This window comes from Onthophagus taurus, chromosome 7 (assembly GCF_036711975.1).
Source record: "Onthophagus taurus isolate NC chromosome 7, IU_Otau_3.0, whole genome shotgun sequence".
Lineage (NCBI taxonomy): Eukaryota > Metazoa > Arthropoda > Insecta > Coleoptera > Scarabaeidae > Onthophagus > Onthophagus taurus.
In genome coordinates, this window is record NC_091972.1 from 14,087,529 (window position 1) to 14,111,034 (window position 23,506).

Consider the following 23,506-nt stretch of genomic DNA (forward strand, 5'->3'; position numbering starts at 1 on the left):
AAATATTAAAATTTTAAGTAATTTATTGGTGGTCTAATAACCTCTCTGCAGAAGTTTCACCGCCACTTTATGAAGTATTAGACAAAGTAAATTTCATTTGTGGTCCAACTGGTTCCAACTTTCTGCTACTTTAAAAATTTCGATGCGGAATAGCGGATTAATCGACAAAAAGTTGTATCTGCTCAACGTGTACTTAGTTTTATATTAAGTGTTGCAATAAGCACCAAGTTCGAACGTAGCTGAATTGAGAAATAGAATAATCGACTAGTCAGTTGTTTGATCAGTGTCAGAGTTAGAATTCCTCATAAATCATTATTATTGTTGGATTTACCACAAGATATAGTGAAGAATAAGATGCTACAAGAATTTAGTCAAAGATTATATTCTGAGTTTAAATTGAAGGATTCCCAGCAACCCAATATTACTACTTTTATCATCACATAGAATATTATTAATTATTTATGGTCTAATTGTCTGTAATTGAGAATGTCGTGAAGATTTTAATATCAAACTTTTTGTTTTAGAATAAATAGAAGTTAAAAATCCATGACTTTATTTCAATACTGTATATCACCAAAATCGTGAAAACAAATTTTGATCAACTCTATATATGTGTTAGAACACGTGTTCTGTCAAACATTCTAACCTAAAAAAACTGTTTGTCATTTAACATTTATAATAATAAATAAATACAATAAAAATTCAGACAAATAACTTATTAGGAAACTTGTTAATAAGATCAATCAGCATGGGTAGAAGAAAAGCTGGCTTTAGAAAGCCGAAACAAGCCAATAATGCTCAGGTAATAGTAGTAATACTTAAGAATTTCTTGTTTTTACTTTTATACCGGAATGTTCTCAGGTACAAGGTCCTAGAAAACCTTATCAGGATATTATTAGAGAAAACGAAAAATTTATACAATACTACAAGGTAATTTGGTCAATAATTTAAAAATTTTTGTAACTTATTGTTTTATTCCTTTTAGACTCAAGGAATTTGTAAAGTTGAAGAATGGGACACCTTTATTTCTGCATTAAAAAGTGATTTGCCAGCTACATTTAGAATTACTGGATCTAAAGGGGAGGCTAAAAAAATGCTGGATATTATTAAAGATATTTTTGTAAAAAATTGTTTGAATGAACCATCTGAAAATGGAGAAAAGAAACCTGATATTTTTCCTTTACCTTGGTAAATATTTTCAAATTAACCAAAAAAGTTTTAATAATATTTTTGTTTTTGTAAAGGTATCCAGATAATTTAGCTTGGCAAATGGAATTAACAAGAAAAGATATCCGTAGGAATGAATCTTATTATAAACTTCACAACTTTTTAATATCAGAGACAGAACATGGTACAATTTCAAGACAAGAAACTGTTAGCATGATTCCTCCTCTAGTTTTAGATGTTAAACCTCATCATAAAGTATGTTTTATAATGTTACAATATGATTTTAAAATATTGGCTCCAAATTTATTTTTAATTATTAAAATAAATTTAGGTTTTAGATATGTGTGCTGCCCCTGGTTCAAAAACAGCTCAACTTTTAGAACTATTACATGCCAGTGATGTTTCAATCCCATCTGGTTATGTTATAGCAAATGATGTTGATAATAAAAGATGTTACATGTTGGTTCATCAAGCCAAAAGACTTAATTCGCCTTGTGTTGCTGTTGTTAACCATGATAGTGCAATTTTACCAAATTTTAGTTGTACTTTACCTGATGGTTCAACTGACCAAGTACAATTTGATAGGATTTTGTGTGATGTTCCATGTTCTGGTGATGGAACTATGAGGAAAAATCCGGATATTTGGATGAAATGGACTCCTGCTAATGGAGTTAATTTACATGGGTAAATATTGATTTATTGTTATATACATATTATATGAACTTTCTTATCTACTTTAAATTTTTGATTTAGAATTCAATCTAGAATAATAAGAAGAGGTGTTGAATTATTAGCTATTGGAGGGCGCTTAGTTTATTCAACTTGTTCATTGAATCCAATTGAAAATGAAGCTGTAATACACCGCTTATTAGCTGAAACTGATGATAGTTTAAAACTTGTTGATGTTGGCGATAGTTTACCAGGATTAAAATATTCACCTGGTAAAAACTTTTTTTAATGTTACCAAATCTTTTCCTTACCCAACACTTTTTATAGGAATGGAAAATTGGCAAGTTGGAACAAGAAACTTAGATTTTTACAACTCATTTGAGGAAGTTGATGAAAAATGGAGAACCACAATTCGCCCACAAATGTTTCCCCCCAAAGAGGAAGATAAATCAAAGTACAACTTAAATAAATGGTAATTTAAATTAAAAGTTATCACAAAAAATCATTAACATTACATTTTTAAGCATAAGAATTCTCCCTCATCAACAAAACACGGGAGCATTCTTTGTAGCTGTTTTAGAAAAACTTAAGCCAATAAACGTCAAAGAAAAATCCTTTAAAATCACCCCACAAAGCGAAGAAAATAACCCAGATGAAGATACAACCACCTCTGATAACGATAAATTAAAAAATAAGCGACTAAATGAAGATAGGTTACCAGAAAATCAACGAAAACGACGCAGGAAGGAAGGGTATAAAGAAGATCCTTACGTTTTTTTTAATGAAACAGAAACGGTTTGGCCGAGTATCCAAAAATTTTATGATATCTCTAATGATTTTGATGTTAAATGTTTATTGGTACGGTGTAACGCTGGTAAAAGAAAGAATATTTATTTGACCTCACCAGCAATAAGAGATTTAGTTCTCCAAAATCAAGGCAGTATTAAATTTATTAACACCGGGGTAAAAACGTTTGTTAGATGTGATAATAGAAACATGAAAGAATGTGCGTTTAGGATTGCTAACGACGGTTTAGAAAGTGTGTTTGATTACATTGGGCATAATCGAAAAATATCAATTCCTCGAGATGATCTTATCACTCTCCTTATGAATACTAATCCTGAAGAAGCGCCGCAAATAACTTCGTTATCTGAAGAGATACAAGCGCAAGTTAACGATCTTCCACCAGGTAGTTGTATTTTGATATACAAAGAAGAAAATCCTGGAAAAGAGACGTTAATTTTGCATGTTAGCGGTTGGAGAGGAACTACATCTTTAAGATCTTATATGTCGCAACATAGTACAGTTCATTATCTTCGATTACTTGGAGGAGACGTTTCTAAATATGGTTTGTATTTGAGTTCATTTTGAAGAAAGAATTCCTTAGGGTTATTTTGTTTTGTTTCCAGATGTTAATAAGTTTAAGAAATTGGAAGAAGAAGGAGATAATGAAGCGAAGGTAAATGAAGAAAACAAAGAAGAAGAAAAAGTTGAAGAAAAATCTGGCTAAACTAAGTTTTGATGTTTTATTAAGACGAACTTTTAATTACATTTTATAAAAATAAATGACCAGGTGAAGTTACATAGAAAATGAATAATTTTTATGTATATTTTATAGTTTTATTTTTAAATATATTGAAGTTTTCCATTTATATAAAACATTATTAACATCATATTAATGAAAATGAAATAATTTTTTTTGCAAAAGATCCAGTTATTGCTCTTGGTTCTATCCTAACCAAACATGCTACTGATTAATGTTATTAACTTACTAATATTAATGTTATGTAAAGGTACTGGCTCAACACACAAAAAGAATAGTTATTTACATAACCAGATATGAAAAAACCAATTTTTTGGACGAACGTAATATTTGCTAAAACGAGCGAGTTTTGCAAATTACGTGAGTTACACAAAATTTGCCGTTTCATATCGTGCTAAGTACAAGATTTTATCTAATTAGATTGAAAAAGCAATTTTTGTTCAAAACTTGACTTATTCTATTAATGACAGATGTCAATTTATCAATTTGTAGTTAGGTAATGGAATTCATTACATCACTAGTTATAAAAAAAGTAACGTTACACAACGTCAGAAAGACATGTAAAATTTACTTTTCATACTGGAATTAGGTAAAGAGAAGGACCCTTGAGAATATGGTGACAAAGAAGATTTTAAAGAAAGTTAATGTCAATTCATGCGTCGTTGTTCTCATTCTCTGGCGTTCTTTTCACTTGAATATTTAAAGTATGCATGCATTAGCAATTCAGGATCACAGAAATCCGACATATATTCTTACAAATAATTATTAGAGATTTAAATTCCATCAACAACTTGTATATGAGCAATAAAGCCCAACAAGATCAAACCAATATTCACAGGCAACCACTGTATAGTCTGAAAGTAACAATCAACATCATCATTTGTGGTAATATAACTTCTCAGCCTTTTCCTTATATTCGTTAGTGGGCTTGTACCTACCTCTTCCTGCAGTTGTTATAACTTATCTTCATCCTGCATCAGTTCTGATATTGATAGTCTTGATAGTTGTTAGTCTAAATTTTATTCTCAATCTTAGCAGAAAATGGTCCGAGTCAACGTTTGCAACTCTTCAGCTCTTTACATTCATAAGATATGACATACTTGGTCTATTTAGTTAAGTCCATTGGAGGAAAATTAATGTGACTTATGTATGTCTTTTCGTTCCAAAACTACCAAACCCTACGAGACTGTGATATTTACTACCCTCACTACGTCCTTATTGTTTTCATCGTGAAGGCTATTGTTTCCTATCTGTTCTTAGTACTGCTATTCTTTACCTATTTGTGCGTTGAGGTGTCTTTTATGTCATTGTTTCGGACACCGTTTCCAACTCTTCGTCCTTTTTTTCTATGCAAAGAATTTCCGCTTAACCGTTAAACTGCGTATTCTGGGACTCAATGGTTCGAAACCAATTATCTATTTCTTAAAGTATTTGATTATGACGAAGGCAAAACACAATCTCTCTTATGGAAATGGCCTTGTCCTGTCTGTCTAAGTTCTTGAATAGCAGTTATCCCAACCTTGCACTTTGCCAGGATATCTCTTAGTTAGGAGTCCATTTTTCGTCGTTTCCTTGGAGTCTATTCGTCGTTTTCTACTTCGTTTTTTTGACAATTCGTTTTACACTAGGATTATTTAGCACAGTCTTCCCCAGGTTTCCAAGATCTACCAACTTGGACCTGAGAATCTGAATTGAGTAGTAGAGGCTAAGAAGAAACTAACAGCATCTGCCTCCTCTAATCGCAAAGTGACTTTATAGTACACAATATAATAATAATAATAATGTCTTTTATTAATTGAAATCATTACATTATCTATAACTTAATAATGAAAGTATAAGTGTACAGGGCGTAGTTAAGGACCTAAGTCCTTCTCTTCCACTCAACCCTATTTTATACACAAACATAAACCAAAAAAAAACACAAAATTAATAAACAAATGAAAAAAAAAACAAATATTCTTAAAAATAAAACCAAAAGACCAAGAGTTATAAACTAAAAATAACTAAACAAAACTAATCTATAATATGGAAAAACAAAACAAAAATATTCCCTTTTCTATATCTTGCCTATATCTTACGTTAAAATTTTAATTATAGTGCTTACTCATCATAACAAAGTCTGTTCACTGAATAAAACAGATCTCAAGTTGCGTGCAAATACCGCTGGTGGTGCCGATTTCAAAGTTCCCGGTAGGGGATTGTAAAGCTTCGGGAGGGTGAAAGTAAATGATCTTTGAAATAGTGCTGTTACATGCTGCGGAGGAGAAATTAGATCCTTATTTCTAACATTTAGATTGTGGATATCCGTTCTGAACCTTATCTTATCACTTAAATAACGTGGTTCTCGCAACATTAAAAGTTTATGATAAAAAGTAAGCAATCTAAACTTTCTTCTATTAGCCATATTTAACCAGCCAGCAACCTGTAACATATGAGAAACATGTTCTCGTCGTCTAAGTTTATAAATCATTCGTAAACAGGAATTTTGTACACGCTGTATTCGACATGCCGTATCAGTATCCAAACAAGGACCATATACAGTACTACCATAATCAAAATTACTAAGTATTAAACTGTCGCATAATCTTATCTTATTTGATGTCGTCAACAAATATCTACTAGCATATATCATTTTCAGAGCAGCAAACGATTTCCCAACTTTACTAGTAATATGTTCACGGAATCTTAAATCTGTTTTTGCAACTCTTGGTCAATACTGTTTTGAAGATGTAAGTCTAATTTCACCTAAGTTCACCTAATTCAGAACATCTTAGTTCCCGCACTTGTTCATTTTCCTTAGAACGAAGACACGTTCTTCCAAAGAGATGGGCATTAACTATTTCATTAACAAATTCTGTGTAACATAACTTTTCTCTGATTTTTTTATGAAGACTGGTATAGAAATAATATGTTGACCACCTCTACAGTTTTGATCATGTTGGATTCAGCTTTTAGCTAGTTTCAATGAAATGGGGGTGTTTTAGAACTCATACTGTTATTAAAAATTCGCAGTAATATTGTAGTAACTTTTAAGCAGTAATTTTACTAACAAGTTTGGACGTCTTACTGTACTTTAATACATTTTCTGATAATATTACATCAAAATTCAATGATTATAGAAACAAATACAAATTTTTTGCCAATTGTGAAATTTATTATAATAAATATCATACATATAAGAAATATCAAGCTAAAGAATAACATGACAATGGACGTATATCAATTGAGAACAATGTGTAAATTAATATCACATAATATTGCACTAGAATATATCGCACCAGCACGTGATAAACAAACTTTATATGAAATAATTTTAAACTATCTTATTTTTTTATGTTAACATCACTCTAAATGGGGTGTTTAGAATAATCAAAAACGTACAATGAAACATTAAAAACTTCTTTAACTATAATCTATTAGTAATATCTGTTAATTTTTCGTCGTGCAATTCGTTTTAAACTTAACTGAAACCGAATCAAGTTTTAATAGTGACCTGCTTTAATGAATTTTTAATTCGGGTATTTTTACTACATGGTTTGTCTCCCATTAAATGATTCCTCCATGAGTTTTCTTCATCTTCCATGTTTCCATGACATAGTGGGCACCTGTTACAACCTTCAACCAATTCTATAACAGTTTTTGTAGTTATCACAAATATTAATAATTTAATTAAGAAAATTTTACCCAAACATTCATCACTATGAGAGTTATACTCATCCAATCTTACTGCTTCTGTACATTGTGAACATTGCGTATATTGTTCTTTTTGTTCACATTCCATAAGTAAGTGTTCTGTTAACGCGGATACTTCAACAACTTGGCTACAAGCCTTACAACGAACCAACATTGGGCATGTTCTCCAATAATGCGAATTCATCGAATTACTAACCGCAAAAATACTCGGTTCAGATTGATTACAAAATATACAATGTTTCTCGTCATTTTCGTCTTTTTGCGAGTTGTTGCTTGGTGTTGAAATTCCGCTCGCTGAACTAGTACTTTGTTCATGTTCATTTTTCTTTCCATTGCAAGTTATATTCGAACCACTCACACTTTTTGTTAATGTATTTACGCCGTTTATTTCGTGATCGTTGTTCATGTTGGATATATTCATGGAACTTTGACATTTTAGTATTCCATTGTGATTTTCATTTAATTCGGGACTTGTACAATGAGTTGGTTCTTGATTTACGCATTGTTGAATTAAACGGTTTCGATCTAACATTTCTTTTTTTCTCTAAAAATAAAGTGTTAATGCAAATTTTGCCCTTTTTTTTTGATAAATTTTACTTGAATATCAATTTTATCAAATTCATGAAAGAGTTGTCGGTAAAGCAAATTTCTTCTTGTTATATCATCATCGGGGGGTAATTGTTTTCTTACCAAACGTGGATTAACTTTGTAAACTAGAACCAAAATCCTCTCACCAACTTTTCGGACAGCTTCAGCTGGATGATGCAAACCGCTTGAACCAAATTCTGATAAAGTTCTACAAGTTAATCCACTAAAAGAAACGTTAAGTTCAATAAACGATTTTTTTTTGTAAATGTTGAAATAACCTTTGTTTATCTGTTGATATCCCATGGTTAATTATGAGTTGTTCAACCATTTCAGCTCGACTTAAAGCTAATCGCGGATGAGTGCTCGTGTTAACTGGACGGCTTAAGTGTACAGGAATTATGTGTAATTCTCTAAAAAAAATAAATTTTTAAACATTTTTCATTTTCCCTTTTTATAATAAAAGATCAATTTTACCTCACATTCTTACAATCAGCCATTGTTAGTATTGTATGAACAGCCATGTGATGAATTCTTGCACTTGTATCTCCTGATTTTGTTAATAATTCAGGTAAAAGTTTATCTACACTTCGAGATACTTCAGCAGGTGATACTCTAAAAATAATTTAATTGAAATAAAATTTGGCGAATAAAGTTTAAAAATTTACCTCCCTGGTACATATTGTACAAAATATAAACGAATAACCTCATTTGCTAAACTATAAACAGAAAATACTTTATCCCTCAACGACCTATGCAATAAAAAAATAGCAGCTCTTCCTGTTTTATTAGCTGTGTGCATTCGGGAATTATCATAACTTAAAAGTTCTTCCTTAAGCCTATTTAAACCTTCCTCTTTATCTAAATAATGTTTAGAATAAAATTTCTCGACAAGATCCGTTCCAAAAACTAAAATAGGTAACGCAGCTTGTTTCTTTTCACGTTCGGTTAATTTCGAACTTTGTTTTGGATCATAATCTATTTGGCATTCGCGAAGAAATTCGTTCGTTTGAGAACTACAAAAAAATTAATTCAAATTAAGAATAAAAAAACAATTTTCTTTACTGTCTTAATGCAGGTAGTGGTTTTTCTTCATACTGCTCAAATGTTGATTTAACAATAGCACCAGCAGATTTATTTCTTCTCCTAAACGATCCTCGTGAATGCAAATTAGTTGGACTTCCAGTGTTAGGTGATCCCATTTTGGGACTTTGATGTCTTGGAATGTGATGAGGAGAAACGTGAACTTGTAAAATATGAGATGAAGGAGCTGGAGAAGCGCATCTTTTCTCAGATATTTTTAAAGAAGTTGGTGATAATAAGTTTCTTGTTAAATCAGGTTCATCTGAACATTCGTCATTTTTTGAGCAAACGCCATTTTCTTCAAGCAGTTGTTCAACGTTTAATTGTTGATAAACGTAATTTCGGTATTCGTCCATTTGATTTTTTTTGTATCTAGCTCTATCGTAATCTTCCATTTCAATTGCGTGTTTCTTCTCTAATTCATATTTACCCAACTTTTCACCAGCATCTCTTAAATTTTGCATTGTTTGTTTTAATTTTCTTGCATATTCAAAACGTTCATCTAAAACAAATTCCCACAAAAAAGTTTATTAAAAAATCCAAATTTGGTTATTATTCATACTTAACACAGCCACATGTTTTTTAACTTCCATATCTCTTATAATTTTAACTACATCAGTATCAACATACATTTCAAAAGCTAAATCATCATAAGGAGATGTATATTCAGGATCGTTTAGAATATCTTGTAGTTTTTCAGTTAAAGTAATCTCTGAAGTTGAAGATCTTCTGCTTTCATTTTCGGTACCAAGAAGGTTAATAGCTATCAAACTGACTTGGTTATTAATATTATATGAGTTTTTATGATTTTTATGTAATTTTAATTTAACAAACGATGCAATACATTTTGGAACGTTAGCACTTTTTAATTCGCGACTCTTAAACCCTGTACTTTGATTATCAGATAATGTAATATACCCCAAATACTCCCAAGAAACGTTATTGATATCGCTCACTGTGTTTGTATCTTCATTACTTGAAAATAATTCTATTTTAGACGCTGTAACCCAGATATGAAATTACATTAAAGATACTTTTGTTACTCAATTATTTAGCGTGACTTACGAATTAAGTATTGATGAGCCAATATTTGTACTTTATCCAACGCACACCTTTTTTCCAATTGCACCACAATCTCTTGAGGAAAATCGCAGTTTTTAGACGACTGCCATCCTTTCACTGTGGGCGAGTGTATATTTAATTCAGAGCTTTTATATTTTGGATCTTCATCTATAATATTACATTTTTTAAGCACAAATTTTATAAAAAAAAATTATTATAATAAAAACAAAATTTACCGGTTGCAAAGATGACGTTAAAATTAATTTTCTTGGGCATTATTGACGGTACCTGTTGTGGGGTTTGGCCACAAAAAGGACACTTTACATGCCACCGAACCACTTGGGACGTGTACAAGAAAAAAAACCGTTCACGTGGTGTTAAATTGACACATCGTATTATTATTGATTTTCAGAGTCATACCCGAGGTTTGTATTTGGCGCTGTATCTACGTTTTCAGGTCGATTGGTACACATCCGCAACGTACTATCTTTATATTCCCATTGATGTATCATTGTGCGCATGTCCACTTAGAAATTTAAAGTTTTCCGAAAGCTTTTTATTTGGCTCTAAAAAATGTATGGAAATAGAGATTATTAAATACAGAGTGTAACATAAAATTTTTTTGCTTATAAACAGGTGGTCTTATTAAGTATTTAATTATTCATACAGACATACCGTGGTTTACGACCATCACTTTTCAAATTTCACACTTATGCACTCCCTTATATTCCTCCATCGTAATCGAATTCGGGGAAGGTCAGATTTTACAGCCAAGAAAATAGAATCAACGGAAAATATGACGTTTATTGTTAGCCTTAGATGGTTTCAAAAGCTTAAGAAGAGGTGAGACTTCAACATGAAAGTGCAAGTAGCTGCTGCAGATACTTAAAGTGCAGCAAAATTCGTTGAAGACCCAGAAAAAATTGTAAGTGGCGAAAAACAGTTTTTTACGTTTATGAGACAAATTTGATTTGGAAGAAAATGCCTACAAGTACGTTTATAGCCAAAGAAGAAAAGTCTGTATCAGGTTACACAACAGCTAGAGACAGAATGACAGTGTTATTAGTCAGCAACGCCTGAAAACCCTAAAGCTCTGAAAAACTATGATAAATAGTCTTCCTATTCACTAAAAATTTAACAAGATGGGTAACTGCAGTTATTTTTCAAGACTGGTTTAAAAGCTGCTTAGTATGTGAGGTTGCTGCGTATTGCTAGAACAATATGTGGTGTAAGATTTTACTACTCACAGGCAACAAGTCACCGCCGGACTTTCTGCCATCAAATATCACCAACTTTAAATTAAATTATATAAAACAACCTTTTATGCATAGACTTTAGACATAGACTATGATGCTTAAAAAGAGATTAAGCAAAAACAATACAGAAAGTTTCAAAAAATTATGTTCAAGCATCGTGAATGGGTAAAAGCGCTAGATTTAGAAGTAGGCTAATACTAACTTTGAAAGAAGTTCAAAGGATAATAGAAATCTATCGAAAGCTTATAGCTTGTAAAGAGAAGAAAAGAACTGCAACTCAAAGAGTTCTGGACAGCTATTTCCACTCAAAATCTATATCATTAACTTCCAGGAATCACCTACACTAGGTTCACTTTCCTAGGTTTCACGAGGAGTCACTTTACGCACTGTGCTCTGCTTTTTCGTACTCACTACACCAATTCGAGTGTTTTTTCCACCTAAGTTGACGGTAAAGGTTAGTGTTGTGAGGTAGCTGTTGATCAGTGCGTTGGGATATCGATAAAGGTGGTCTCATGACAATCCGGTTAGTTTCTTCTTTGATGAAATGAACATTTAATACCATATACCTTTGATTAGTTTAAGGATCTGGATGTACACAATCAATTTATTTTGAATGGACATCTACAAGTGTCGTCCCATACAGTTATCATACTCCGAAACCGAGTTCTTTGGGTGTCTTCTTCATGTCTTCCTTCTATTTGAGCCTTGCGTCTAAAGTTATGCCTAGGTATTTTGCGGTATTAGAATATAGCACTACATTACCTTACCATTTATGTGCACTAGAAGCGTTTTGTCCATTTTACAATACGTGAAATGTACAAAGGACGACTTCAGCTTATTGAGTTTGATTTTTTATTTTTGTGTCCACTATTAGATTAAGTCACTAAAAGGTTTTTTTTTAATGTTATGGCTGAGTGAGCAATAAAGTTGCTCTGGACCATAAGCTTTTTTCTCCCTGTGTTGACGCCACGACTATAACTTGAATGTCGGCTCTTTGTATCGACAACTATTGATTGTGCGCAATGTTTTCATGGATTACTTCCGCGCTTCCTCATTTCGTATCGTTTTCTGGAGTATCAGTTTTTACGTTCGCAAACGAATACTAATGGTGTCCAAATGGCAATTCTAAGATCGTTTCTCCCTATTAGTTTTCCTCACTTTTTTTGCAGAAAATGTTTTAGATGATTTGTTTGCTTGATTTTTCACGTTACTTTGCAACTCCTTTCCCATTAGACATCCTGGATACTGCCTGCATGTGGTTTCCCGAAATTAGAACAGCAGGGTTTTTTGCTCATTTCATATACATTTCTGCGTGTCTACAGAAATTTTTACCATATCCATATCTCCGCTACATCTTGTACTACGCTATCTGTCTGCTTTTTCGCAATGCCTCTATTTTCACTTTGAAGTTCTGGATGTAATTGATAAGTTCTGTATTTTCGAAGATCACTGTTTCCCGATTTCGTGCTTTTTTGATTTTATTGATCACCTTGTGTATCTGGATATCTTGTTTTAGAACTCGTTGTTGATGTCCTCTGGTCTAGTGCTCGTATAGAGGTTTTTCAGCACCCCCTCAAGGGTTCTTTATCCTAGTATGAGTGCAATACGGATTTCTTATTAATTAGGTTGTTATCCTTTAACACGATTTTAGTTTTCTCTCGTCTTTTACTTTCAGTTTAGTCTTTAATACCAATCTCTGGTGGAGGTATTTTTTGTGTTGCCGTCCATTTTCGCGTCTTGGATTTGAGTAATTTCCAGGTAATATCCTGCGTTTCCAGTTTTTCTTCTTCCTCCTATGCCACTAAAACAAATTCGTTTGAGATTGTAGATTTTCGATTATCTCTTACAAATTTTCTATTTTCATGTTATCAGAAAGAACGTTCATATTTTATTCCGCACCGGTTTAGTTCCTTTTTTTCTGTGTCCACCTAGTATTCGCTTGATGAGGTTACAACGCGTGTTCATTACATGATTTGTTAATAACTTGTTCCGAAAACTCGACCGCACTCTTTGTTCTAAAAAATAATAAAACTATTTAAAATACGAAAATCTTGTCCTTTAATTTCTATTAAGGTATAACTCTACGAAAATAAAATAAATTTTATAATTACTAAACTTTTTTTAGTACATATAGAGGCAACACAATTTAAAATCGTCATAGTATCACAGAGAGAATCTAAATTTTAAAACAACCATATTTACACAATCATCACTATTTCTGTAATTAAGAAAATATTAATTAATTAATTATGAATTAATTTGTCGTAAGTTGAATTATAAACAGCGTCATTGGCTTCACTGTAGTTATCAAAAGGTATACCTTCATAAACGTGTTCACCATCTTGTAAATGTCGATTGCATTTTAATCTATATCTATATCTAAAAGATGAAAATTAACTCAACAAAGATGTTTATAAATGATAATATATAAATACCTAAATAATACAAAACTAATCAACATAAATAATATGAGAACTGTAAGTGCAATCATAATTGTTTGAACAACATTTGGAGATTCTTTTATTTCCAAAACAGCTGGTAGGGTTCTTTCTGATTTATGGTAAATTTTCGTGTGGCTTATATTTTTATAAACGTTATGAATGATATAAGTGAAACAGTATTCGTTGTCTGGAAGAAGCTTTTTATTTTCAATCTCTCTTTGATAATCGTCTGAAAATTCACTTGATTCATCACCGATTACAAATGACTGGTTTTCATGTGAAAACTAAAACCGAACAAAGTTAAGAGTTAAAAACACTTTTAAAATAAAAGAAGTTATACCTCAACGACTTTCGCAATCCACGTTTCCGCAACATCCTTACACAAACTCCCATTAGCAATATGCCATAATCCATCATCAATATGTTGAAGTACATCATTTTGAACAATTACTACGAGAATAGCTTTTTCTATTCTTAAATCCAAAGGAGGAATTTGAATTGAAATGCTATCTTCTTTAATATTTACCGTACTAGGAATTTGGTCGATATGATCTCCTATGTGATCAATTTTTCCTTTTATACTAACATAATCTCCTTTTAATTTATTATTGATAGCACGCACAGAAATGATGTAAACTGTAGCATACGGTAAATAATTAATAATATGATAATAAGTAGGACTGTATTCCCCAGTTATTGTGTATATTTCATTTAAACCTTTATTTTCATTAACTTCAGTTAATACTATTTCAAAAGCGGTTATGGCTCCTAATTGATTCCAAGGGTGTGTCCAAGAAATATTGAGGTTACAATATTCAAGGATTTCGCTGCAGTTTATAACGTTATACGTTAAATTAGATATTTTACCAGGAACTAAAACAAGAAAAATTTATTTTTTGTTAATACAGTAAAAAATCTCGATATAAGGGATTAATACGGGGAGTGTCAGTTATAGTTAAAAGTCCGTTATACGAATAATTTAGAAAATCAACTTTTATGCTCATCAGACAGCCAAGTTTTTCCATTTTTTTGAGAAGATTCTTTTATTCCCTAAAAATCTAGTGATCACCTTTTTGAAAGCATTCCAAGCTTATCTTTCAACACCTAACATTCTGTACTAAAATTTCTCATCAAATATTAGTTTATGTATGTATTATTTTTTTTAGTTTTGCCTCTGACAAATGTGGAAACTATGTGCAGAGGTATAGAAAGCAGTCACCAGTGTTGGGTAAAGCTTTGACGAATTGTTTCATGAGTCCTAACTTGATGTGAAGAGGTGGAAGATAAATTTTTCTGGGATCGACTAAAGTTTCGTGGAAAACGTTCTTTTCACCTGGCCCTAATGTTTGTTGGATTGGCCATGCTGTTGTAGTCCAGTGTTCATTCCTTGCTCTGCTATCCCATTCACAAATGAAACATGGATACTTAGTGTTTCCTCCCTGCAGATCAAGCATGATGCCCAAAATTTTCAGATCGCCACAAACTATACAGTTATGATCTGTATATTTAATTTTATTTAGCATCTCTTTCAAATTCTCATAATTTTCATTGAAGTGTACAGAATGCCCTAGAGGAAGAGAAGCTTATGTGTTACCATTGTGCAGGAGTGTAAGCTTCTTTTTGAAGAAACATTGAAAAGCTTTGCATTCAATTCCAAACTTTTGAACCAAACCAGGAACATCACAACAGTGGACTAACTCACCTTCTTGTTTGAAATAGTCAATAAATTCACGATCTCTAAATCTGTACTGATAAAAAGATGTTCCAGCAGCTAGAAGTGTTTTTTCTTTTAGTCTAGAACCCAAGAGTTCAGCATTCTCCTTGGTAAGTCTCAAGTCTCTTACCAAATCATCAAGCTGAGACTGAGCGAAAAGTTGTGGGGTGACATTATCTGAAGAATCTTGGAAATCACAGTCATCTTCATTTACATCAGATTCAATAGAGCTCATCTCACGTAGCGTTGCTGGCACATCTGGTCCATGAGCTACAGGTCGCATTGCAGAAGGAAGGTTATGGTACACTATATCTCTTTTATTCTTAGAGTTATAGCCATTAAAATCTGTGTAGCAAAAATAACAGTAGTCACAGTGATTTTTTGATTCCCTCCCACCATCGGAATGCCAAATTTTAATGATTTTTTTACCTGATGACCACTTTCTGAGATCTTCTACACAAATATAACACACTTTGTGAAGTGCTAAGAAACACTGAAATAGGGCAACTTGGGGAATAACCCGAATTGGATTCTATCTATGAGCGCTAACATTTATATTTAAATATGATGATGTATTAAATAAATAATATTAATAGTATAACTTAAAAATATTTTGTCTATTATATCCGAAGTCCGGTTTAATGAGATCCGTTATATCGAGGTTTTACCATAATACATAGTAACTAACTTACCATTAGCTTTTAGTAAAACATTTTGTATCTTCTCTTCTTTACCAAATACATTAATACCTTTATTTTTTATACTTAATTTGAATGTATGAATTTGCCCAGAAATCAATTTTTTTACGTTAACACAATACATATCGGGATATTGAGCACATTTTGTAATGTTTTCTATTATTGAATCACACTTATTTCGTAAGAGGCTGGTACAAAAATGAACCATCACCTTTTCTGGTACTCCATTTACTAATTTCGGAAGTTTATAACGAAGAGCTACACTCTTCTCTGTGATTTCATAAGCATCTAAATAGGATACAAAACTGGCGACTGAAATTATTTTAATTAATTTAAGTTAAAACTTTTAATTTTATTTACCATCCGGTTTGGTTGTAAAGTTGTAAAACGTCGATACTTTATTAAAATATTCGTTAAAACTTCTGCTCGTTTTAATTTCAAGTGTATAATTAGTAAAAGAATTTAACGATGTATAATCTTGATTTTCACTGATGCTTAATATCGTTTTATTTCCTATAGAATATTTATATTGCAATCTACCAAAAATATCATGACACGACGCTGGTTTACGTAATATTTTTGCTTTATAAGTGTTTGGTATAATTTTAACATTTGTTGGCAATTCATTTTCAGTAATACTAGCTATAAAAAAATTGTAAGAATTCAATAATACCTAATTTTTAGAATTTACCTAATTCTTTTGTGTTTAATTTATATTCCTTCGTTAAATTTGCATAAATTAAATGAATTATTGAAAAGGAGTAATGAGTGTATGGTATTAATTTGTTTATAGTTATTTCGTTTCCTTCAACTAAAAGTATCCCATTGGATTTTATTCGCTCTATACTAACATTTTTTAAATTGTTGTTTTCTGGGCAAAGATGATGACCCTACAAGATTTAATTAATTATTGCAATTTTAAATTATGTCTTTCTTTGATTTACCTGATACTTTAATATAAATGGTAATTGTTCATCTCCAATTCTTTGTGGTTTCCAATTTAAATTAGAAAGCCTAATTGAAGTGGTATTTTCTGAGAAATTAATCGGTGATGGTAGTTCTAAAAGAATAAATTAAGAGTTAAATAATAGTTAATAAATTAAATCGATTAAACCCACCTACATCTTCTAACTTTAATAAATAAGGTTTTGGTCGCCATTGTTGCTTTGAAAGAGCGTGACACGAAATTTCGTTATCACTCATATTTAAGATACCCTTATTATTTTTAAGTACCTTTAATTTTAATTCTTTCTCAGAACATATCCTAATGTTATCAATCATCCAAAATCCGTTTTTAGGACCCGTTGTTTCAGTAAATAATTGAAGTTGGTCTTTTGTGTAATTTGTTACATATATTTTGAATAATTTCCAATTTTTCTATTGAAAATAATGAAATAAATGAACATAAAAGTAAATTAATTAAAAGCTTACCAAAATAATTTCACTTTTTGGTAATAAATTTATCGTTTTCTCATCTTTGGAATAAAAATTAAGTTTACAATTTTCACACATTGAAACTAACATACAAATAGTTAAATTTTTACTAGTTGTTTTAACTGGAGGTCCGAATGTTGTATTGGTTGTTAGATTTGTGTATAAAAAGTTATCTACAAAATTATAATAAATAAATTAAAATTAAAGTGCCTCACAAATGTTTATATAAACCTCACAAAGATTTTTGTGAGTGCTATGATATTTATGACATTTTAAAATTAATATCTTACTTTGATGAATTTTCCAAAGTGATACATTTTCACTCTCCATAAATAAAAATATAACTTTTAGTGGATTCTTATCTAAAATGTTAATAATCTCCACATCATCATTTAAATCTTTTAAAATTATTCCTCCAGTAGGTAAGAACGATATTTGAAAACTTCTCCATTGATCAAAAGAGAATATGGGCTTTTCATACTAAAATTAATTATTAATAATGACAAAAATAAAATAAAACAAAGATTAGTATTACCGAATAAGATGTAATCGTTTCATTTTTACTATTAACAACAAAAACATCCGATCCGTTTATCATACCGAATATAACTTTGTAACAAGCATATTTGTTGGGTAACCAACCCTCACAAAGTAATATTTTTAATCCATCATTACTACGTATCGAAATTGTTATTGAAACATTTTGATGAATGTCTATTCTTTTATCCGTAAGAGGAGTGGTTTTATCAATTATATAAGTTGGTAAATCTAAAAAAATAATTAACAGAATAGTTTTATCTTGAAGGTCTTCACATTATCGTTGTGGGTTTAATTAAAGATAATAACGTTTTTTGTTATTTAAATTTTTTGATTATGTAAAGCAAATTACAATAATAATCAGGATTTATTCAACATTAATGGGAATTACTGAAAATCGTTTACTTTTTCACCTTTATTCAACCTCCTTGTTTTTTATTAAGTGACTATAAATGATTAATTATTATTTATACATTACCTTCCCAACGGTAATCAAAGATAGTCCTATATTTCTTATCATTTTCCTCAGAAATTCGCCATATATTAGATTTGTATTTATTTATGCAATGATGACCTTGTTCAAAATCACAATCAATGTCGCTGGTTAAGTTTGGTAAAAAATAATTTTCTAAAATAAATGGCGCATAAACAACAATCTCCCAACAAAAAAAAAACATGAATCAATTATGTTAATTTCAATGCTGTTTACATAAAAAGAAATAGCAAACCTGCTAATGGTTGATCTTCCTGTCTTCCATTTAAAGGGAAACTCCAATCGGTTGCTGAATAAACATCACTTTCAGACGCAATACAAACCCCTTCCAATCCATTATTTCCATCCCGTATGAAATGTTTTAATTTGGGAACATCACTCGCTTTCACTTTACGAAACCAACCAAACAAACATAAGAAAATAACGAGCGTTAACACTTTGATTTTTCTGCAAGAAAAATAATTTTTATATCAATGAATTTTTAAAAAACAACTTACTTTTCACGAGCCATTTTTTTGAATGATCTCATTTGCATACGCGGTCCATATTATTATTAGAGCGCACAAGACGTAACGTTAACGCACAAAGTTGTTCAGAGATTTATAAATAAATGTTCTCGGACGACCTTGATTTTACAAGCGCGCTCATCACTTTTCTTTCGACTATATTTTTTAGCCAAATATCTTAACCGCAACGTGATTCAAAAAAAATGCTTCACAAAGAATACTACTTTTAAACTTTTGTTGTGGTATTATATCGGAATTTCGCAACCAAACAAAAAAAAGAGTCAGAGTAGGGATGTGGAGTGGGAAGAAAGAATATGTAATCATTAAGTTAAGTGTTATAAACATTTTGCGACTATTTTTTTATTCTAAAATTACTTAATAAAAATGTTTCTTCAGCATATTTTTGAACATTCGAAATAAACTCATCATTCATCATATTGCGAGCCTTATTTACATTATGCAATAAATTAAACACATCCAAATCAATTAGTTAATTAATTAAGTTTAGATGGCCCGCACAAAACATTTAAATCAAAAATTACACTAAATAAAGAGTTGTTAGATGCGGGTATTTTACTGAAATTGTTTTGATTTTGTATTTGCAATATTGGTGTAAACATTTCTCTCCAGAACGGTGCATCCCCGGATTTGTGTTCAAAGTGCAATAATAACATCGTTAATATTTCTACTTCTCTATCAGTACTTTACCTAATTCAATGAAAATGTTGAAAACACAGCGTTTATACAATTTGCTGTATTTTTCGGCTATTTTTTAGAGATGAGATTGTCCGATATCTTAATGAAATAATAAATATTTTAAAGCAAATTTAATCCAAAATCATTGATTATATTCCAATAGATTTTAATGACATGATTTTTAACATTCATCATTGTATAAGTAAGATTGATAATTCTAATGCTTAATTAGTCACACTTAAAAAACTTGTATATTAAGCACAAATTGAGATATATAAAAAAACGTAAAACAATTAGATAAACATTACAAGAATTATTCTTCCTTTTGCATGATCGGAATTAAATCGTATAATAAGTTAAAGATTGAATTGCGATGCGTTCAAAAACGAATGCGATAAGTTGGAATATATGGACAATTTAACTAATAATAAGAATACTAAATGAACTTCAGTTACATTTCCTGTTTGTCAAACAAACTTTTTTATCATTATTAACAAATCTTTTCTCTGACAGATTTTACATTGTTCTCTCATCACAAGAAGTGCTCTCTTCTGCTATATTAGTGTTACAAATGATATAGAATATCCATATAGAATCTTATCTACATAGAAAACTATTCCAAAAAGAAATGATTGAGAAAAACAAAGAAAACACTATTAAAGTCTTCCAACTATACTGAGTATGACCTATTAAAGGTTATAAACGGCACACAATTTTAATAATAATTGGTTGTGAATGGAATAAAAGATGGGTTGGTGTTTACTAGATTGACTTTAAGTAACTATTGTTCTCCATAGAAAGATTAACTAACCGAACCGAGCTACATAGGTACGTCGCAAATTTAATGCTCGAGTAGGGATTGAAATAACCATAAACATTGGTTTAACTGGGAACAATTTATCAATGATATTAAGACTATGTATTCTTTTTTTCTTTACGCATAAATTTATGGAAAAGATTTCTCGTCAAATAGACTGATGAAACATTAATCAACATACACTAAATATATTATTCTAGGGACTCCAGGAATCTCGTCAAAACATACGTAAAATCCGACCTACACAAGACATCAATAATTGGCAATCGTTGAGAACTCATTTAGCATGAGTTCATCAAGAAAGAAGACAATTCGGACAAAAGTGCACCAAACTGACAAAACCGCTTTGTTCCAAATACAAAAAAATAGGTGTTTTTCGAAACTGTATATGATTAACTCTTTCGTACCAATAGTAAATAGTAACTTACTTGAACCACCACCTAGATCTGGTATACTAATCAATTGAACTCAGGGGTTTAAGATGCACTATAATAATAAATAATTTGCCAAATTTGACTATCGACTTGGTTTTTTGAAACAGACCTCATTCACCGGCATAAACTTATGCAGCACTAAAATACCAATTCAAAAAGATATACTAAAACTAATTTTGGGGAAAAGTTAGCTACCAACGAGAGTAAAATCGTTTCCACTAACTGAAATAAGAGTGGTGACGAAGAAGGTGACGACGCAGACTTGAAGATTTCTGCTGACTGTGATTTTCCGTAGATGTCTAAAGAATGTCAGAATGAAGACAAACTATTTTTACTTTCAACAGTTAATGATTTTACTAACATTAAAGAAGAGTACAAGCTAAAAGCGAAAGTTGATATAATAAAAAACATATACAGGTGTCTCAGCGAGGCTGGTCATTAGACGTTTCTGAGGTTCTGGCTAAAATAAAAATTTGAGAATTCAGATTTAACTATAATCAATTGCGTTCTCTTCGACTAAAATATTTTCAGATTTCTAGCATTTCTGGTTATACCGGAAGTCGCCATCTACTTTATTGTTTTAAATAAAAACACCCTATATATTTTTACATATTTGGATCTGTCTATTTTCAAGATTTATGAATAACTTTACTTTGTATGCATACATACAACTTTACTTTTTGCAATTTGGTTCGGCCGTACTCGAGTTATTCGATATTTTCTAAAAAAATCTGCTGTAGCAGACATTTGTTCAAAAGATCAGAAAACAGTCGATTTTTGAGATATCAATTTAGGATTCAGAACTTGCTTAAGATCTGACCCAACCCAACCCAACCCTGTATAAATTCATAAATACGGAAGAATAGGATTGATATTCCGGGAACATCTACAACTCAAAACTGATATCAGGCTGAAAATCACTCAGAACCCAATTTATTCAAAAATACAAACGATAATCGAACTTAGTCAGCTAAGAATTCACTGCTAAATTTAGATACTTTTCACAAACGATTCCAAAATTATCGTTGACATATGTATGAATAATATAGCAATAAAAATTACTATTTATATTTTACTAATTTTTTAAAGGTTGTATTGTAATGCTCATACCAACTTCTTTCGCTCGTAAATGATTGTATTTAATATTTCCGTCGCAGTAGGACATTTTTACGTTTTCTTTTTAAAATTAGTAATTAAGTACAAGATCTAACTGACGATTTTAACAGACGATTTTAACAGAAGCGCAGTTTTATGAAGAAATAACCAATAATATCTGCATAAGTAATGAATGTCTGAAGATGCACGGTTAAACTCGAAATTTTATAGTTCTAGGTCTAGTCTTACTTTTACTTTTTGTTCAATAAAAATATACAACAATCTAGCACTGAATAACAACTAAAACTAGAACTACCGTCCTTAATTTATACATCGTATAGGGGAATACCCCGAGTTTATCTATGATCATGGAATAGAGCAACAAGGGGATTAACCCAAGTTGGACTCTATGAGCGCTAACATTTATATTTAATACTAGTAATATATTAAATAGATAGGTTATATTAATAGAATTAATAGGTATGACTTCAAAATATTTTATCCGTTCTAACGAGGTTTTACTGTACTTAAATAACTACAGGTGTTGGATTAACCAAAACCTTCATCTGATTGTAGAAAGACAAACCTAGCATCCTAAAAAAATTAATGTTTGGGCAAATATCTTGGGGACCAGAGATTGATCTAATGTTTATCAATAGAAATTTACTAAAAAGTTCTCAAAAATCAATTGCACACAGAAGAAAATGTCCTACTTAATGAGGTGGTTTTTATAGATATACAATATCTGCTATATTAGTACAGATATACAATAGCTGTATTACCACAATCGTTTCTAAAAACGAAACAATAATTTGCCCGTTAAAGGGTTAAGATAATTGAAGGAGCGCTTTTTCTGACTTATTTAAAATTCAGTTTGATAACAATTGCGCAAGGGCTTTACAAGATTAGTAATTTTGAGCTATTTTAAGTACAGAGCGGTGTTCGTCATTTTTTTTTTTTAATCAAGCTTTCAAATGGTGCATTTAGTTCTTCGCTATCTCTAATAATAAGGAACATATCAGCTAAGAAAGTAGATAGGAAATTACGGGTACAAGTTTGTTGCTGGAAGGTTTGTTGTCATCGTCGGACGGGTTGTTTTGCATAAAAAATACTGTATAATACTTCTTACGTGTTTCATAAATTTCCAACTTTCCAGAAATTGAGATAGGAACCTTTCTAATGAACACCTGTAAATTGTTGTATTGTTAACCGACTCATTAGGAAATATGATTAGGATCTTATAATTTTACCATTAAATAAGAAAGAAAATATATTTTATTTTATCAACAGTGTACAAACAGATCTCTTCCTTACAAAATACTTATATTCAACTTAAATCTTATGAAAATAAAAAAAACGAATTAATACTTAGATGTATCGAAATGAAAATAATTGTGATTTAATTTTATTCTTATTGGCTGTTAATGTTAGTATTTTTAACAAATCTACAAAAAATTTGTCAAAATATTATACACCAACACTTTTTAAATCACAATTACTTTAATACCATGATACAAAAAAAAATCTTTGAGATTTCTCTTTAAACAGTCGTTATTTACATAAAAAAGAGATTCTTAATATAG

General features: G+C 30.8%; 3 protein-coding genes across 3 annotated transcripts; 1 reads left to right on the top strand and 2 right to left on the bottom strand.

The window, feature by feature from the left end:
• The first annotated feature begins 604 nt into the window (after positions 1-604).
• On the top strand, positions 605-3,446 carry LOC111419643 (tRNA (cytosine(34)-C(5))-methyltransferase Nsun2). The gene is made up of 9 exons (XM_023052479.2): positions 605-802; positions 862-930; positions 986-1,188; positions 1,245-1,422; positions 1,499-1,851; positions 1,921-2,108; positions 2,164-2,308; positions 2,361-3,184; positions 3,246-3,446. Exons 1-9 carry the CDS (start codon positions 749-751, stop codon positions 3,344-3,346), a joined length of 2,115 nt encoding a protein of 704 aa, XP_022908247.2. The 5' UTR covers positions 605-748; the 3' UTR covers positions 3,347-3,446.
• Positions 3,447-6,517: 3,071 nt separating this feature from the next.
• LOC111419634 (centrosomal protein of 104 kDa) lies at positions 6,518-13,019 on the bottom strand. The gene is made up of 10 exons (XM_023052467.2): positions 10,039-13,019; positions 9,806-9,970; positions 9,303-9,740; positions 8,723-9,242; positions 8,326-8,673; positions 8,135-8,272; positions 7,939-8,070; positions 7,670-7,883; positions 7,064-7,616; positions 6,518-7,006 (listed from the first exon to the last, which is right to left on the bottom strand). The coding sequence occupies exons 1-10, from the start codon at positions 10,076-10,078 to the stop codon at positions 6,855-6,857; spliced, it is 2,700 nt and encodes an 899-aa protein (XP_022908235.1). The 5' UTR covers positions 10,079-13,019; the 3' UTR covers positions 6,518-6,854.
• A 73-nt stretch (positions 13,020-13,092) lies between these two features.
• LOC111419633 (uncharacterized) lies at positions 13,093-19,120 on the bottom strand. The gene is made up of 14 exons (XM_023052466.2): positions 18,873-19,120; positions 18,611-18,822; positions 18,361-18,510; positions 17,881-18,113; positions 17,636-17,825; positions 17,343-17,518; positions 17,030-17,288; positions 16,856-16,971; positions 16,603-16,801; positions 16,272-16,553; positions 15,906-16,223; positions 13,840-14,372; positions 13,494-13,783; positions 13,093-13,437 (listed from the first exon to the last, which is right to left on the bottom strand). The coding sequence occupies exons 1-14, from the start codon at positions 18,908-18,910 to the stop codon at positions 13,302-13,304; spliced, it is 3,132 nt and encodes a 1,043-aa protein (XP_022908234.2). The 5' UTR covers positions 18,911-19,120; the 3' UTR covers positions 13,093-13,301.
• Between the last annotated feature and the right edge of the window lie 4,386 nt (positions 19,121-23,506).

Excerpts from the sequence above, each read along its gene's own strand:
- LOC111419633 (XM_023052466.2), bottom strand. The coding sequence starts at position 18,910 with ATGCAAATGAGATCATTCAAAAAAATGGCTCGTGAAAA. Across the intron at positions 17,826-17,880 it reads AAACGATTACATCTTATTCG|TATGAAAAGCCCATATTCTC; the intron begins GTAATACTAATC and ends AATTAATTTTAG. Across the intron at positions 17,289-17,342 it reads CAAAAAGTGAAATTATTTTG|AAAAATTGGAAATTATTCAA; the intron begins GTAAGCTTTTAA and ends TATTTTCAATAG.
- LOC111419634 (XM_023052467.2), bottom strand. The coding sequence starts at position 10,078 with ATGCCCAAGAAAATTAATTTTAACGTCATCTTTGCAACCG. Across the intron at positions 9,971-10,038 it reads TAACGTCATCTTTGCAACCG|ATGAAGATCCAAAATATAAA; the intron begins GTAAATTTTGTT and ends GTAATATTATAG. Across the intron at positions 7,884-7,938 it reads ATATCAACAGATAAACAAAG|TGGATTAACTTGTAGAACTT; the intron begins GTTATTTCAACA and ends CGTTTCTTTTAG.
- LOC111419643 (XM_023052479.2), top strand. The coding sequence starts at position 749 with ATGGGTAGAAGAAAAGCTGGCTTTAGAAAGCCGAAACAAGCCAATAAT. Across the intron at positions 931-985 it reads AATTTATACAATACTACAAG|ACTCAAGGAATTTGTAAAGT; the intron begins GTAATTTGGTCA and ends TATTCCTTTTAG. Across the intron at positions 2,109-2,163 it reads AGGATTAAAATATTCACCTG|GAATGGAAAATTGGCAAGTT; the intron begins GTAAAAACTTTT and ends CACTTTTTATAG.